The sequence below is a fragment of the Varanus komodoensis genome, unplaced genomic scaffold (assembly GCF_004798865.1).
Source record: "Varanus komodoensis strain SLA01 unplaced genomic scaffold, ASM479886v1 scaffold53, whole genome shotgun sequence".
Taxonomy (NCBI): Eukaryota; Metazoa; Chordata; class Lepidosauria; order Squamata; family Varanidae; genus Varanus; species Varanus komodoensis.
The window spans coordinates 5,607,278-5,623,085 of record NW_025336126.1 but is presented as its reverse complement, the minus strand read 5'-3'; the positions used below and the strand labels follow the sequence as shown (position 1 = coordinate 5,623,085).

General features: G+C 49.7%; 1 protein-coding gene across 1 annotated transcript; it reads left to right on the top strand.

Moving 5' to 3' along the window:
- Positions 1–6,261: 6,261 nt before the first annotated feature.
- Positions 6,262–15,450, top strand: LOC123032312 (zinc finger and SCAN domain-containing protein 23-like). The gene is made up of 4 exons (XM_044448107.1): positions 6,262–6,289; positions 7,590–8,669; positions 9,962–10,163; positions 12,497–15,450. The coding sequence occupies exons 2-4, from the start codon at positions 7,815–7,817 to the stop codon at positions 13,126–13,128; spliced, it is 1,689 nt and encodes a 562-aa protein (XP_044304042.1). The 5' UTR covers positions 6,262–6,289; positions 7,590–7,814; the 3' UTR covers positions 13,129–15,450.
- Positions 15,451–15,808: the final 358 nt, after the last annotated feature.

Here is a 15,808-nt window from a genome sequence, read left to right as displayed (position 1 = left end):
CAGAACTATCTAGCTGTTGGTTTGGCACGGCTGCGGCACATGGCATCTGGTTCGACCATCATGGCTTCCCACACACAGCCCTCCAAGGAATACTTGCAAAGCTTTCCTTAGAGGAAGCCAAAAAAGTTAATCCAGTTTGAAACTGAATTGCCTATGTAGCATAGACATGTTAATTATCTCCTGCAACTTACTACCCAATTAAAAAACGAGTAAAATGTTCCCGATCTGCTCTGACAACAAACGGGAATCTGTATGAACACCGAAAGCTGGTTGGTGCTTTCATCTTGTTGGCACACTGCAAAAAGGTGTGTGAGAATACCACAGATGTGACCTCATGTCTGTTGCTTTTGGCTATGTAAAGATTAGTTCTGTAGAACAAGAATAGCGTTGACTATTTTTTAGCACTAGTCCTGCAACTTTACAAACTTGATGAGGGGATGTGAATGGGCTCCCCACAAGAGGGACATGGGCAGAAGAAGAGGCGGCAGAGGGAGGTAGTGGTTAGAGGGACTTGGGAGATCCAGTTCCTAGCCACCACTTGCCCATGAAGCTCACTGCATGACTTTGACCCAGCCACTGACATTCAGCCTAGCCTAACCTCATGGGAACCTAACCTTACAGGGCTGTTGTGTAGATAAAACAGAGAGGAGGAGGAAGAGGAGAATTATGTAGACAACCTTGGATGACTTGCAAGAAAAAAGAGGGAATAAGCAAAAACAAACAAAGAAACAGAGGCCTGTTTCCTTATCCTTTTTCCCAATTATGACCACTTCCCCGGTTCCCTAAAATTAAAAAAGAGTTGTGAAATTGACTGAGAAGCTGGGAAAGGGTCCAGCTGGTTTAATTTCTAAAGGAAATTTTGCACTTTCCCCTCCTTTGCAAAGGATGACACTGGCTTTTTAGGGTAGGGATGTGGGGTGGCAAGCTTTAACAGCCAGGAAGCCCTTTTTGCTAGATGGCACCTCAGAGGCACAACCTGACATGAAGAGTTTCTGTCATCGCATCCACAGAGCGGGAAAAGCATCTCAAGAAAGTTGAGCCTGACACCACAGGTTTCCTGATAGCCGTGGAGAATACCTGCCTCCAGCTGGAGACATCCAATCCTGCAGCCCAGCAGAAAAAGCAGTCTGGCCAAAAAACCAGAAATGCTTAGTTCCTTCTTCATTAATTCTCAAATCCTTAAAGTAAACCTAGGAGCTGACTGCCCTTTCCCTCTTCGACCCAACCTGTCTCTCTTAACCTTGTCCACTGGGTTGCCACTCTCAATAAAACATAATACCCATTTTTCAGACGTTTCTCTTTCCCACCTTTGACCAGTTTATTTATTTTTATTTATTTATTAAAACATTTTTATGCCGCCCCATTCGCCGAAGCCTCGGGGCGGCTTACAACAAAAAAAATTTAAAATAACATTTTAAAATATATACAATAAAATACAAATATACACTATAAAACAAGCCGCCCTGGCCAAATAAAATTCAATAATATTAACATTTAAAATACTGCTTAAATAAAAAGGTCTTTGCCTGGCGCCGAAAAACAAATAACGACGGCGCCAGGCGGACCTCTCTGGGGAGCGCATTCCATAACTTAGGCGCCACCGCTGAGAAAGCCCTCCTCCGAGTAACCACCCTCCTAACTTCTTCCATGGAGGGCTCCCGGAGAAGGGCCTCTCCCGCCGATCTCAGGGGGCGGCTGGGCATATAAGGATGTAAGCGCTCCTTCAGGTAACCAGGACCCAAGCCGTTTAGGGCTTTATAGGTCATAACCAACACCTTGAATTGGGCCCGGACTTCAATGGGAAGCCAGTGAAGCTGACGGAGAACTGGAGTCATGTGAACATAACGTCCAGTCCCCGTCAGCAGCCTGGCAGCTCTATTTTGGACCAATTGAAGTATCCGGACCGTCTTCAAGGGTAGCCCCACGTAGAGCGCGTTGCAGAAGTCCAAACGGGAAGTCACCAACGCATGTGTCACTGTCGCAAGGCAGTCATTCTCCAGATAGGGGCGCAGCTGATGAATTAGCCGAAGCTGGAGGAAAGCACTCCTCGCCACTGCTGTTACCTGAGCTTCCAGTGAAAGCTCTGGGTCGAGGAGCACTCCCAAGCTGCCAGTTCAGGATGCTTGTCAATTGCCATGGGGACCCTTGTAAAGGCATAACACTCTCCTAGACTGAAGGCAGATTGGCGTTTCAGCATTTATTTATATATCTTCTGTACCACCCAATAGCCAAGTTCTCTGGGCAGTTTACAACAGTTCCTAAGCAGGCCCAAGATACAATAATAACCATAAACCGTTCCGTAATATGGAATGGAAAAATAGTTTTAAAACTTTGAAACAATTTTGCAGCTAAAAAAGTATTTATTTATAGCGAGAGTTAAACCAAACAACCCCCCACCTTAAAACAATCAAAAGCACCTAAAAACAAGTGACAGTAAAATACCTAGGTTTTGTTTTCTCATTTTGCAGTGCTGTTTTTCCTTCACTGTTCTGATTCCTTATTTATTCTTAGTTAAGTGTTACTTAATTGGACTATGAGGCTGAACAGATTCCCAGCATGCTCAATGAAATTATGGGGCTGGAACTCCAATAAATGGAGGGCACCAGATTAGAAAAAGCTGCACTCTCCCCTCTTCTGAACTTCCGATGGAATCCCCATAAAATCCAGCATCCCCCTGCAAAGGGCCAAAAAGACTGCCAGGTAACCGGACTCTCATCCACCTTCTGCTTTGCCAAAGGGAAGAGATGCAAACCCAAAACAAACAGGGTCTTCCATGTTTTCACCAGCAGTGTTGCTGTTATCATAATACCCACATGCCTGCTAAGATGCAGTGGAGGGCGACTGTTCTTCTGCCTCGTTCAGAGTCTGATGTATCTGTAGTAGGGAGAGGCCTTTTTCTGCACCGTGCGGTGGCCCAGTGAGGTCCACCAGGCAACTGCAATGACTTCCTGGAGAAGCCAGATTAAAACACGCACGCACATGCACGCACGCACGCACGCACACACAATCTAGCGAGGGCCTTGGATTTACTGTCATCACAGGGCATCTACCTTCTGTAAAATGGCACTCTTTGAGGATTTCAATAGTTGAGATTGACTTGACATTTTCCCAGATTTCTGAAAGGAATTTTTGGGATTTTGGACATAGCGTAACCTGCTTCTATACATATTGCAAAGTAGGACATGCATGAATAAGAAGAGGCAGTTTTGATACCATTTTCTGCTATACACTTTGGGAATCAGGCAGGTAAGCATGTGCACAGCCAGCCTGCCCAAGTCATTGTGTCCTTCTGGCCATTCCTTAAAAGAAAATCAGACCTTGCCTTATATGAGGAGTCTATAATATTGATCTATCCAGACCAGATCTGTTGTACATGTTGTATCAAATGTTAGTCCTACTTAGAGTAGACCCACTGAAACTAATACCTAAACAGTCCAGTGTTTCCTATGACTTGTCAATAGGTGGTATCCAGTCAGTGCCGGATTTTCAGCCCCAGGGAGAGGGGTGTCAGCCTCCTGCTAATTTTTTAAAAAAATATCATTAATTTTATGTCATTTGTAATGATAAAAATCAGGGGGGTACCTTAGCAAAAGAATTTTCTAGACTAAATACGGTAAAGAATGATCTATGGTCAACAGTGTCCCAAGACCTGTTGTCTGATCTAAGCATTCTCTGCATAAAACATGATAAACTGAGTTATGGATTTCAGTGATATAACTGGTAAGTTTGCAGCCAAAAAAGCTAGAAACTGTTCTGACTTTGTATATAATGTAATGTTATAAAATTGCTATGATTCCCCTATGACTGTTCTGTATGAAAGTCTTAATTGATTCCATACTTTTGTAAACTTATTAAATGCTATAAATTTATAAACAATATTTGTATCAGTCCTAAGATTCAGCAATGTTCTACTTTCATTGAATAAAGAAGAGAATGAGGCTTTGTTTCTCATGATCAGACACTATTAAGTATGGGCCTCGCAAGGTCTCCTAGCCAAAGGGCTCCACTTGCTGTAATCCAGTGTTAGCATTACGTAACGTGAACCTATTGATAGGAATGAAATTTAACTTAGCCGACTGACTCAAGTTCCATTCATTTCCATGGGTGTCCTCTACGTAGGACTAACGTTATTATCCAACAGAGCAGTTTTAGCGGTGGAATGGGAACAGGTTTCTTTCTTTCCTCCCCCCCCCCCGTTTTTTTTACACCCGATACGCCCTCGAGCCTCACTTTTCCACTTTCAGGCTCTTGCGGGAAAAGCCGCCTATCTTCCTCCCAAGGAAAAGCATTCTGCACATCCTCAGAGGCAACGCAGTCCAAAATGCCACAAAGGACCTAGTCGGACGCCTTTCTTTAAAAAGGGGGAAAGAAAGCAATGAAGTGGCCGCGAAGTGGGAGAGCCGCCGCCGCGCGCCCTGCGGCGCGGAAGCGCGCGACGCGGCCCCGGCCGGCGCTTCCCGGGGGAATTGGCCGCGCCGGGCCCGGTGCGTAGCGGCGCGGCGGCTCCACCATGGAGCTATCGTGGCACTGCAAGCCCTGCCCGGCCTCCCCTTCCATTCAACCCCCCTCCTCCTTTGGGCGAGGGGCTGTCCCAACCCGGCTTCCCCTTCCTTTCGGCGGTGAGTGACAGAGATCGCAGCCAGTGCCTGCCCTGCGGAGGGGGGACTAACCCCAGCCTCTCCGGCGCAGCCCGGGAACCAACCTGGTGGCCACCTCCAGGGCAGGGCAAGGCGAGGCGAGGCGAGGCGACGAGGGCTGGCGCGGCGGCGGCGCGGCGGCGGGCAGCACAGGGCCGGGAGCCGGCCGAGGGCGCGATGGGCGCCGCGGGACTCAAGGCGGAGCCGCCGCAGCCGCTGCCGCCGCCGCCGCCGCCACCGCGGGAGCCCTGAAAGAGGAGCCGCGCTGGATGCCGCCGCCCGGCCCAGGTAGCGCAGCCGGGCCCGGGGCGCGCCGCGACTGGCGGGCGGGCGGGCGGGCGGCGGGCGGGCGCCCCGATGCCGCAGCGGAGAGCGAACAAAGGGGGAGCGGGGAGCGCGCGAGTTGCAGCCGGGACTCCGGGCAATTTGGGAGGCGGCGGGGGCGCGGAGGCGGCTGCAGCCCGGACGTCCTGCGGGGCTCCGCGCGGGCTGGGCGGGCAGCGCCAGGACTCCTGGGTTCTCCCGGGGAGAGGAGCGAGGTCGGAAGGCAGCGCTGAGGTCTTGCGTTAGCTCGGCCACCTGGTTCCTTTAAGAAAGGGATCGATAGGTCGGGGCAGTTCTGGTAGGGAAGCGGGCCTGGGGGAGGACTTGGCTTGCAGGCACAACTCCTGGGTTCTCGAAGGAAGCTGAGCTTGGAGGCTGGAGGCAGGACTTGCTGCCGGGGCGGCGGGTGGGGGGGATCGGTTCAGGTCAGGACTGCTGGACTCCCACATGGGGGGATAGAGCTGCAGTTTAGGATTAGCGCTTCTCCAGAAAGGACGAGATCTCGCTTTGCCTTGCGGGAGCCAGGACTTGTGCATTCTTGGAAGGAAGCGGGATAAGCTGGGGTCTAATACACTGTGATTGACTCCTTGCTTCTCAGAGGAGGGAGAGAGGCTTTCCTGGAACAAAAGCGGGAAAAGCCTGGGAGTCAGGACTCCTGGGTTCTCTGGGGGAGAAACAAGTCAGTCTTCGGTCTGTTGGACAGCAGCAGTAAACTGGGGAAGAAGTTGAGGAAAGAGGGTGGACAGAAGTCAATTATGGAAGAGCAGTGGGGGCTGGGTGGTAGAGCGGCTCTTTTACAACATTTTGGGGGAGTGTTGGGGGGATTTCTTGCCATCCTCACATCAAGCAGAAGGATTCTGCTTTTGTGTGTGCTGACGTAGCTGATCCGCTTGCACACAACTCATCATTGTGTAGCTCATCAGTATGAGAGATTCTCCTTGCAATATTGCCAGACCGCTTCACACATGCCATGTTGCATTTTCGACAGAAGTTTGTTCCCTGTAGGACCTACTCAAAGGTCCCTGGAATATGTCCATGTGGAAGTTCTCTCTCACACACATGCACACAAACAGAGATTTGGAACTCTGAGGCAAAACTTTGAATACTTGAATCAACTTCAAAGTGCATCGGTCTGCTCATAACTGCCTGCCTGCATGTAGGCTGGTCACTTCACTGCCCGTGAATAGAGATAAGCATGTGCATCAACATTTAAAAGAGAATTTAAGAAGAGAAAAAATGGATAGGCATTTATCCTTGTCTAGTTATCATGGACCGCCATGTTCCGAGGTGATAAGCTGCAGAATTGCAGAGGAGGACTGTTCTGGCTGGTAGGCATCCCAGAGGAATCTGATTAGTTTGTGGGGGAAGAGATGGACCTTTGGTCTGCAGACCTCTTAATTTCTCTCCATGCAGACAAGCCAAACCATGCAGTTTCTTTGGTCAGCCGTAAAAAGTTCCTTCCTCCTGCAGGCGCATAGTCCAGAAAGGCCAGCCGGCCAGCCAGGTGCTTCCCCACCACTGCCTCAGTGTCCTTTGCAACCTTGCAAGGGATTTTGGGATGTGATTCTCAGATTCTGGGTGCCGCATTCCTGGTGAAGGATCTCTGCTAGCTACACATAAGTGCCGGGCAGCGCAAGATACCTGACTGGGTGCATTCAAGATGCCCCAGTCAGAAATGGTGAACAGGCAGTGATGTAGTCAGCACAGGTTCACCAAAGGCAGCACTTCTCTGCATAGTGTGTGATGTACTTGCACAATTTTGTGGCAAAAGAAGTAGTAATGATGGCTGCTGGCTTAGATGAACACGGAGTGCTGAAGAACAACTACAGAAAGCCGTTACTCCATGCCCTGCTTGTAGTATTGCAGCAGGTGTGGACAGCTTCCAGGGCCAATTTCCCCTCCCACCAGAACACACTGAGAGCTGCCTCCTGGATCACTGTCAAATTTGCCACTGATTTTGGCAGCAGCAAAAAAGGTTGAGTTTCCCCTTTTTTTCCCTCTGTGATGCAGCTGAAAATTTGGTGGCAAACCACAGCTTGCTTCCTTTAATAGTTTGAGGAGAATTTGGCAGCTAGGGGGTTGGATTGGGGCCTGTGTGTTGCCCACCCTCATCTTAGATCCAGTGGGATCCCTTTTTATGTTCACTGCTGTTCTGCAGATATATTTACATCATGCTCTGCATACCCATAATATCTCTTAAGCATTCCTAGGGAAGCAGTCCCAAGTTACCCCAGATCATCAGGGAGCAGTTTGGCACCAAACAGCCCCTCAGTGCTGGCTGCAGGTTTTGCCGGCCCGTGGGCTAAGCAGCCTCAGGGGCCCCCTCCCTCCGTGAGTCGACTTTCTCATCGCCTCCATCACCACCGGATGTTGCTCCTCATCTGCTTTCTCATCATTACCTTCACCTGTTTGCTTGGCAGGTGGAGAGCTCACGGGCAGGTAGGCAATGGCATCGGCTGTTCCTCCTCTGTACCACCATCACTGCCTGGGCCTGAGCTAGGAGTGGGTGCACAGTCAGGGTCCAGGCACAGCAGGAGTGCAAATAGCCGTTAACGAGCGGGAATGGTTTGGTACGGACATGCTTCTCACGAGTGTACTTCTCAATGCTTTTTTCCCTTTCTGCATCAGAGGGGAGTCCTCTTCCTCAGTCATCCCTCCGTTGGTTGTAGGAGACGTTTCTGAGCCACCCTCCCAGGCCTGCTGGGCTGTTTCATGCCCCGTCCGGCCCACTGAGACTGCGTACCGCATCAGGGGCCGCTTCCCAGTCGAGCCAAGTCTCCACAGGCGATTCTGCCCCTTGTCAGCTGGCCAGTGGGAGAGCCGAGGATCGCCTGCCTTAGAGGGCGGAACGCAATGGCCACCACACAGGAAGTGCCCCCGCCAGCATTAGGCCTCCATTTTTTGTACCCTTTGGAAGAAACCATGCCGCCGAGGGTGAAGATGGAGGAGCCTGGACCGCCGTGCCCGGAGGCAGGGTGGGAATGGGACGCTGCAGGGAAGGCCCCGCTCGTCGTTCAGGCTGGCACGATCAGCGACCTGCTGCGGTGGGCAACCCCTCCGCAGGTGAGGAGCGACCCGATGCCGCAGCTGTGGGAGGTGCAGTGCCAGGAGATGGTGCAGTCGCTGCGGGCACCTGCGGAAGTGGTGCCCGCTCCGGTGCCCGTCCCGCCCCCGCCCCCTGCCTGGGGCAACCTCCAGCTCCCTGAACTTGCCCCCGTGGATGACATTGAGGCCTACTTGTCATCCTTCGAGCGGGCGGCCGAGACCTGCCAGTGGCCCCGAGGGGAGTGGATGACCCGCCTTATGCCGGCCCTCAGTGGGAAAGGCCAGCCCCCTCACAATGGCCTGGATGCTCGGAGCGGCCGGAGTGACCACCGGAAGGCCAAATCGTCCAGCCTGCGGGGGGAGGCTGGTGCCAGTGTTGAAATGCAGCGCCAGCGCTTCCGGCAGTTCCGTTACCAGGACTCGGAAGGCCCGCGGGAGGCATGCCGGAGGCTCCGGGAACTGTGCCGTCGCTGGCTGAAGCCGGAGAGCCGCACGAAGGAGCAAATCCTGGAGCTGCTGATCTTGGAGCAATTCCTGACCATCTTGCCCCAGGACGTCCAGAGCTGGGTGTGGGAACGAGGCCCGGAAACATGTGCTCAGGCTGTAGCCTTGGTGGAGGGCTATCACATGGGACGGCGAGAGGCAGGGATGTGGGAGCAGCAGGTGAGGGTGTCTTTCTTTCTGGCCCGTGGTATAAGGGAGAAGTAAATCGCATGGGGATGGGAGAACTACCCGCCACTGACCCTTTAGCATCCTTCCCCAGTAGATAACCTTCTCAGAGACTTCATCATAGCCTTTTTATAGAAATGCACCCAAAACGTACACCGTACCTCACAGATTTAAAAACAGCCGAGTGCCTGTCCTAAGAAGCATGGTCTAAAAAGTGAAGGGTGAAGTTGAGAAAAGGGATAGAAGAATGTGCAGGTATATTAGTTTGTAGTTTTTCCCACCGTGGTGCCTTCCAGATGTTCTAGTCAACAACTCCAGCATGCCTGACATTTGGCTGTGCTGGCTGAGGTTGATGGGAATTGAAATCTGTTACTTCTAGAGGGTGGCAACTTGGGGAAGACTAATGTATGAAATTGCCTTGTCCGGTGGAGGATGAGAGAAAATTACCAGAGTTTGCTTGTTAACTGACTCCTGCAACTGGCAATAAGTCAGGTAACAAGCTTTGAAGGAGGGTCCTTCCATCCCTAGAGATGCAGGGAATTGAGCCTGGAACTTTCCTCATTCCAGGCGTATCGCTGCCATGATATGTTGACAGTAGATTCAGGAGAATCCTGAGGAAATGTAACTTCACTTAATAGCACCAATTAACTGGTCGAACTCACTGCTACAACATGTGAGGTTGCCCACCATCCTAAGTGGTGTTCAGAGAAATCTGTGGAGGATAATTCTGTCAATGAATATTAGCTATGATAGCTATATTTATGTATTTATCAGTACATTCCTATTGTGACTTTACATTATAAGTTACATTTATAGTGTGTATGTAAGGTGGTTTAGATATTCCTCCTCCTCCTCTCCTCCTTATCTTCAAAAGAGCCCTGTGAGGTGGGTTCAGTTGAGACCGAGTGACTGGCCCAAGGTCACCCAGCAAGTTTCATGGCTAAGTGAGTGCCAGAACCTGGGTCTCCTCGGTCATCATCCACTCCAGCTGCTGCTGGAGCCTCTCTCACTTCAGCCGCAGAGGCCGGGTGCTGCTGAATACAGCTGCTGGGAAGCACTGGTGACTTCCTTCTTGGAGGAATCTGATTGGGAAGCTGGTTGCTGGACCAGGAGGACTTCTGGGCTTAGCTTCTCGTGTCTGCATGACAGGGTATTAGGAATGGGCACTGCAGAAAACTTTTAGGGGAGCACGGGGTCTCCTTTGGGTGTAGGGCTTGGAAAGGACACTGTGTGCTTCTCTGAGACTCCTACCTGTCTTGTAACACCCTGTTGTCCCACATTGTCAGGTTACAGTGCGGGTCAAAGTTGAGCAGGTAAGCCCCCAGCAGATGCTCTTGCCTGGAGCGCCATGGGAGCCTTCTGCCCCCCTCCTGCCCCATCCTGACTGCATATCCTTGGCAGAAGGGACACTAAACCAGCCTGCCCCAGGCCCTGCTCTCAAGATGCCGTGCATCCCCAAACAGGAACCGCGAGGCCTTCAAGAACCAGGTAAGAAGAAGAGCGGCTGATCTGATTCAAATAAAAAGACTTCTTTTTTCCTCCCCCTCCCCATTCCTTTTTCCTCACATGTCTTTTCTTTTCAGATCATGAGTGTAGGCTGGAGATATTTTGTTTTACTGATTATATGGAAACCATCCTTGGGAGCCTTTGGGGCTGAGGAGTTGCATCAAATACTTCAGATAAATAAATTCATTTTGTGAGGCTTTAGGGCAGTAGAAGTTTTGGGAATATTTTCCTGTCCTGGGGAATTAGTGGAAGAAATCAGTGATCATTTCCTGGGGCAGATTTTGTGAGCCATTCATCCACAACATTGGTCTTCCTTCAAGTTAGGCTGAATTGTAAGGAGATGGTATATCTGGAAATCCCTTTCCAGTGACTGGGGAAAAAGTTTGTTTTATTTGCAATCAGATGAGGAGATACAGCTTTGCCCCTCTTTTCACTCTTTTTTCTTTCCTTTCCCTTTTTTGCAGTGTTAAAAAGGTCAAGTCATGCAGGGCTATTGCCCTGCGATCAGCTGCCACATGTTTTGAAACTCTAGTCACAATGCCTCTGGGAACACTAGATGATGGCTGTGAACTGTTTGCACATCCAGGTGTTTGGCCCAGGAATTGTCTGTAGCTAGTGAACTATGTAGCTGCACAAGAGCCAATTCCAGTGTCATTTAACCTGGGAACAGCCCATTCCTGTGTTGCTTTGTGACATCCAAACACTGAAACTCTGGGTTATTTCCAGGTTAAATAGATCAAAGTTAACTCAGCAGCAAATCATGGGCAGATGTTGTGTTAACTCTTTATGGTTTAAGCTCTGATCGTCACAAAACAATCCATGGGTTTCCTGGAAAGATCCATTTCCTGGATTTTTCACTGAAATTGGGAAAGGCTTGCATGCTCTGCTCATCCCTGGAGAGTTCTAGGTTAAAAAGCCAGGAATTACCACACCGGTGTGTGAACCAAGTCACAACCCTGTTCATGTGGGGGAAGAAGACCGCTTCTATATTTTAAGTGTGAAAAAGATAATATGAAAACCTGCACTAGGACAATCTTATCTAATTATAAGCAAACATAAAAAGTCCTTCGATTTTGCTTCCTACCTCCCCAAAATTCTTCTCCATTCCATTTTCACAAGGGATTACAGTTTGTTGAAGCTGGAGGCGGTGATGGAACTAAACCTGTTATATTTGTTTTTATGTGCATATTTATTTAAAGCATTTTAATCCCACTCTTGAGCCAAAAAAGATGTGAGACTTACTTAAGATCAATCAAAACAGCACAGTTCCTGACTGCCAGTGTAGTCTAAAAGGCAGCACAAAAGCTTTATTTTTGGGATTAATTTGTTGTACACCGTCCTGAGACATCGAAGTATGGATGGTATAGAAAAGTTTTAAATAAATAAATGGGGATGAGGTAGGAAGAAGAAAACAAACAAACTTGAGTACCTTTTCTTAAAATTAAACTGTGGCTGAATATGCATGTCATAAGAAGCCATGGTGAATTTTTACCCTGGTTGGACTGTTGTGTTGTTGGAACCCAGTTTTGGTGTTCCAGCACATTATGTTCGACAGCTTGTTCTAAGTGTTCAATATTTCACTATGGCTTTTCGTTACTTCTGGACTTGGGAGTTCCATTTGACCATCAGTAGAGAGAAAATATCAGAGTCCCATGGAAAGCAGCAACAGAAGGGGCTGCTCTAAGCTTCTGCTTGATCGCCGCTCCCCACTGCTCTCTCTGGCAACGCGCATCATCACTCCTTTGTTCCGATTGGCTAAGCACTTTGCGCATCGTTCTCATTATCTCCTTGGAAATAAGGAGAAAATGGGTGAATGCATGGAGGGACGGGGGAATTATAGCAGAATTATTTATTTTATTTCAATAAAATGGATTGCAGTAAAGGACATTGGAGCTTTTTTCCAATGAACAAAGCAGGTGCAAGGGGAGTAGCGATCAGGATGCTTCCCACGCACCTTCAGTTTACTTCAGCTTAAAAGCCATTCACACAGCTGGTCGTCACTCGCTCAGTATCTGGTTTAGCTTGGCCTTCGGATCCACTTTCTAAAGGCCTGACGGGCAGCACAGGACCCCAAAGAAGGGGAGTCTTAGCAATTTGCACACAACTTTTTGGCTTGATATCCCTGAAATGCGACAATATGAATTCACCAAGGACCGGAGCCAGAAAATAGGCTCCATCCCTGGTAGAGAGAGCATTGCTGCAGATTTCTCCGTCTCCACGTTGACAGCTACCGGGTGTCGCCCTGGCCTGCACAGACACCAGAGGACTGTACTGATAAACCCTACACAGTGCTTCTCTTTCTCTCTTCTCACCAGGTACCCTGATGTCCAACGGGACCCAAGAGGAGAACCCCTTGCAGGGAGGTCCTATGGAAGTGGGAATTAATTCTGGGAATTCCCAGGAGAATGGGCTGGCTGAGAATTGTGGGGAGCGAGCTGGTCAGCAGCATGAGGAGAGATGCGGTGATCTGGGGGAGAATCCGGCCACACGCCTCAGTCCCATCCGAGTCCCACCGCCAGCAGGGAAGCCCCTCCACCGGTGCTCCGAATGTGGGAAAACCTTTAGCCGTAACTCGCACCTGCTCACCCACCAGAGGATCCACACAGGGGAAAAGCCGCACCAGTGCCCTCAGTGCGGCAAGCGTTTCGGTCATACCTCCCAGCTGACACGGCATCAAAGGACCCACGCCTCGGAGCGACCGTTTCGGTGTGCGCAGTGCAGCCGGAGCTTTTACCAGAGCTCTGAGCTGACCAGGCATCGCATGTCCCATGCGAGAGATCGCCCTTACGGATGCAGCCAGTGCGGGAAGAAGTTCCGATGGAGTTCCGATCTCATACGGCACCAGATCACCCACACAGGAGAGAGACCGTACAAGTGCCCTGAGTGTGGGAAGAAATTTGGCCAAAACTCACACCTGGTTCGACATCGCAGAACCCACACGACTTAGCTGAGGTCATCCCCGTGGAAGGAGATCGATGTTTCCTGGTGCTGAGAGTTCGCCAGGGGCAAACGTGTGGACCTGAAGTCACCGTCAAGCTCAGCAGCGGCATCATGGGCCAATTACTGATGTTCTTTCAGCTCAGCATCTACAGAGGATGGTTTAGTTAGAATAAATCTTACATACAAAGCAGGATGGACAGTTCCAGGCCTCATTTTATGTTCCACCTGGAGATCCACAGCACAACCAGACTGCATAGTGAGACGATGTCAAGTCTTGCTTGAGTTGACTTCTTGAACAACACTGAACCAATAATATTGTGGTGGCACCAGATGGATCTTTCTCTCTCTTCCTCTCCCTCTCTTCTCTCTCTCTCTCTCTTAATAGAAAAGGAGCTTGATCTACTAGACAACTAGTCAGGTTTATTGTTACATAACACAGCCTGTATTCCCCAGCCTGAGATCATTTCTTTGTAGTGAAACAAAAGCAATGTATTTTTTAGCAAAGATTACCAGTCTGTATTGGTGCGGAAGGGGTAGGGATGGTTTTCAGAACAATGGGAGATGCCCTTTACGGAAACTACCTTGGTACAGTTTTCAGTGTGTGAGGGCAGAAATGATGACATTGATAAATGGGAAAGTTATTAGCATCTGGTTGCACTGATAGGGAAATACACAAAGTGGGGTAGGGGACAGTGGGCAGCCAGACCAAAAATCTGGATATTTGAGGCCGCCTGATTTTCAGACAAGAGGAATTCGCACTACACATCCATGCTAGGGATGGGTGGCCAGCCTTGGAGGGGTCTGATCCAGCCCCACAGACTTTCCATTGGTGGCTTCCAATGCCACTGATTTCAGGGACCTTCCCCTCTGCCGTTTGCACACCTCAGCCCTGTTTTCCCTGAAAATCCAAGACACTAGCAAAGGACTCTCGAATGCAACAGAGGACTTCTCAAGAGTTGATTCCTGATGCACCTCCAGCCCAGGGGAGGAGGGGGCAGGGGGATGATCCACTGAAGTGTATGGGGAACGAGTCGCCAGGGCCTCTTTGCTGGGGGAGAAGTAATTAAAGAGTTCCTTTGGCAGAAATGCTCCAGCAGGCAGAGTCCCCTGCAGCTGGCTGTTCAGCAAAGCTGTGTTGCCTATGAAGGGGCCCAACTTTTTAGAGGAAGAAGGGGGAAACTCCCAAAGATCTCCACCTAAGAATATTTGAGGAGTTTTATCCACCTGGGGACTGCAAATACCCCACTCTGCACGCAAAACCGCAATGGCAATTCATGCTCCTAACCCATCAAGGTCATCCTAATGCCCATAGTAGTCTACGGACAGGTTTGCAGAGTGCAGGGCCATATCTGGGGCAAGGTTATCATTTTTAATCATGGGCGGGCCGCCTTCCTCTTTCGGCACCCTGTCCTAAACTCCCCATTCTGTCACTGCAACTCAAAGACAGCTGTTTGTGTCCCTTTACCCTGCTGGCTTTTAGCATTAAACCAGCCTTCCTCAAGCTTATCTGGTGCCTTCCAGATACGTTGGGATATCAATTCCATCACTACTGACTAGACTGGCTTGGGATGATGGGAGTTGTTGTCCTACCCACCTGAAGGGCACCATTCTGAAGCACCACTGTGCAAAGCTTTCACTGTAAAGCAGGTATTTTCTGGAAATTTCAGACTGCCCAGTTTTTCAGTGCTCTAATACTGCATTTTATAAAGCAGGACTTCTGCAGTTCGGTATTTGGACTTCGAATCCGAGAAGCAGCTGCCAGCATGGCCAGTGATCAGGGATGCTGAGAGCTGAAGTCCAAAATACTGGGAGATCTGCTTTCAGCCTGTCCGTTTTACAGAGCATGGTTTGCCTTTTGTTGGTCTTGCAATACTCTGCATCAGTTTTCACAACCTCCAATGGCCATGCTGCCTGGGAATTATGGGAGCTGTAGTCCAGCGCCTTTGGAGAGCATCAGCGTGGGGAAGGCTGCTTTATGTGAATCTGCAAGCAAGGAAGTGAGTCTGGAGTGCAGAATTCGGCATCCTTACCTTTCATTTTTGAAAGGAAGCGAGGCTACAAAGCAAGTGTTGTTTGCTAAATGGACGTGGGTGCCTGGCAATGTACCTAGAGAGGAGGTGGGCACGATCCAAAGCACAGCCCTTTGGCCCTTTCCAAGTACACGTGCAGCTGAAAAATTTATGTAACCCACTCAGTATATGCAAATAGATTTTGATTTGCACAGTCCATAGAGGTCCCGGAGTTAATTTCTCTTGATGCTGAATTTATATTAGCTCAACGCCAAGTTACAATTTAATTCTACTTTCAATAAACAGTCATGCACATCCCGGCCAAGCTACCGTTCTGTCTTAATGGCACCGAGGGGAGGGGTGTTGGCTTTCACCATAGACAGGCAGCCTCATGGAGCTTGTAGTCTGACCATTTTCTCAGGGCTATTAAGCAGGGGTGAGCCCTCCTGCAAATCCCATCATCCCTCACCATTGGCTATGCTAGGTAGGGCTGATGGGAATTCTAAGCCAAAACAGAGAAGACCACAGATCCTGATGACAGACATGAAAAAATTTGATCACTGAGTTGCAGGCTCATTGGCATCTGGGACTGGCCAGATTATAGAGAAATTGGGGAGGAGGCAATGTTTCGTTGGTCGAAGCATCACCAATGTTGGTGTAACATTACCAAGGGTGGCA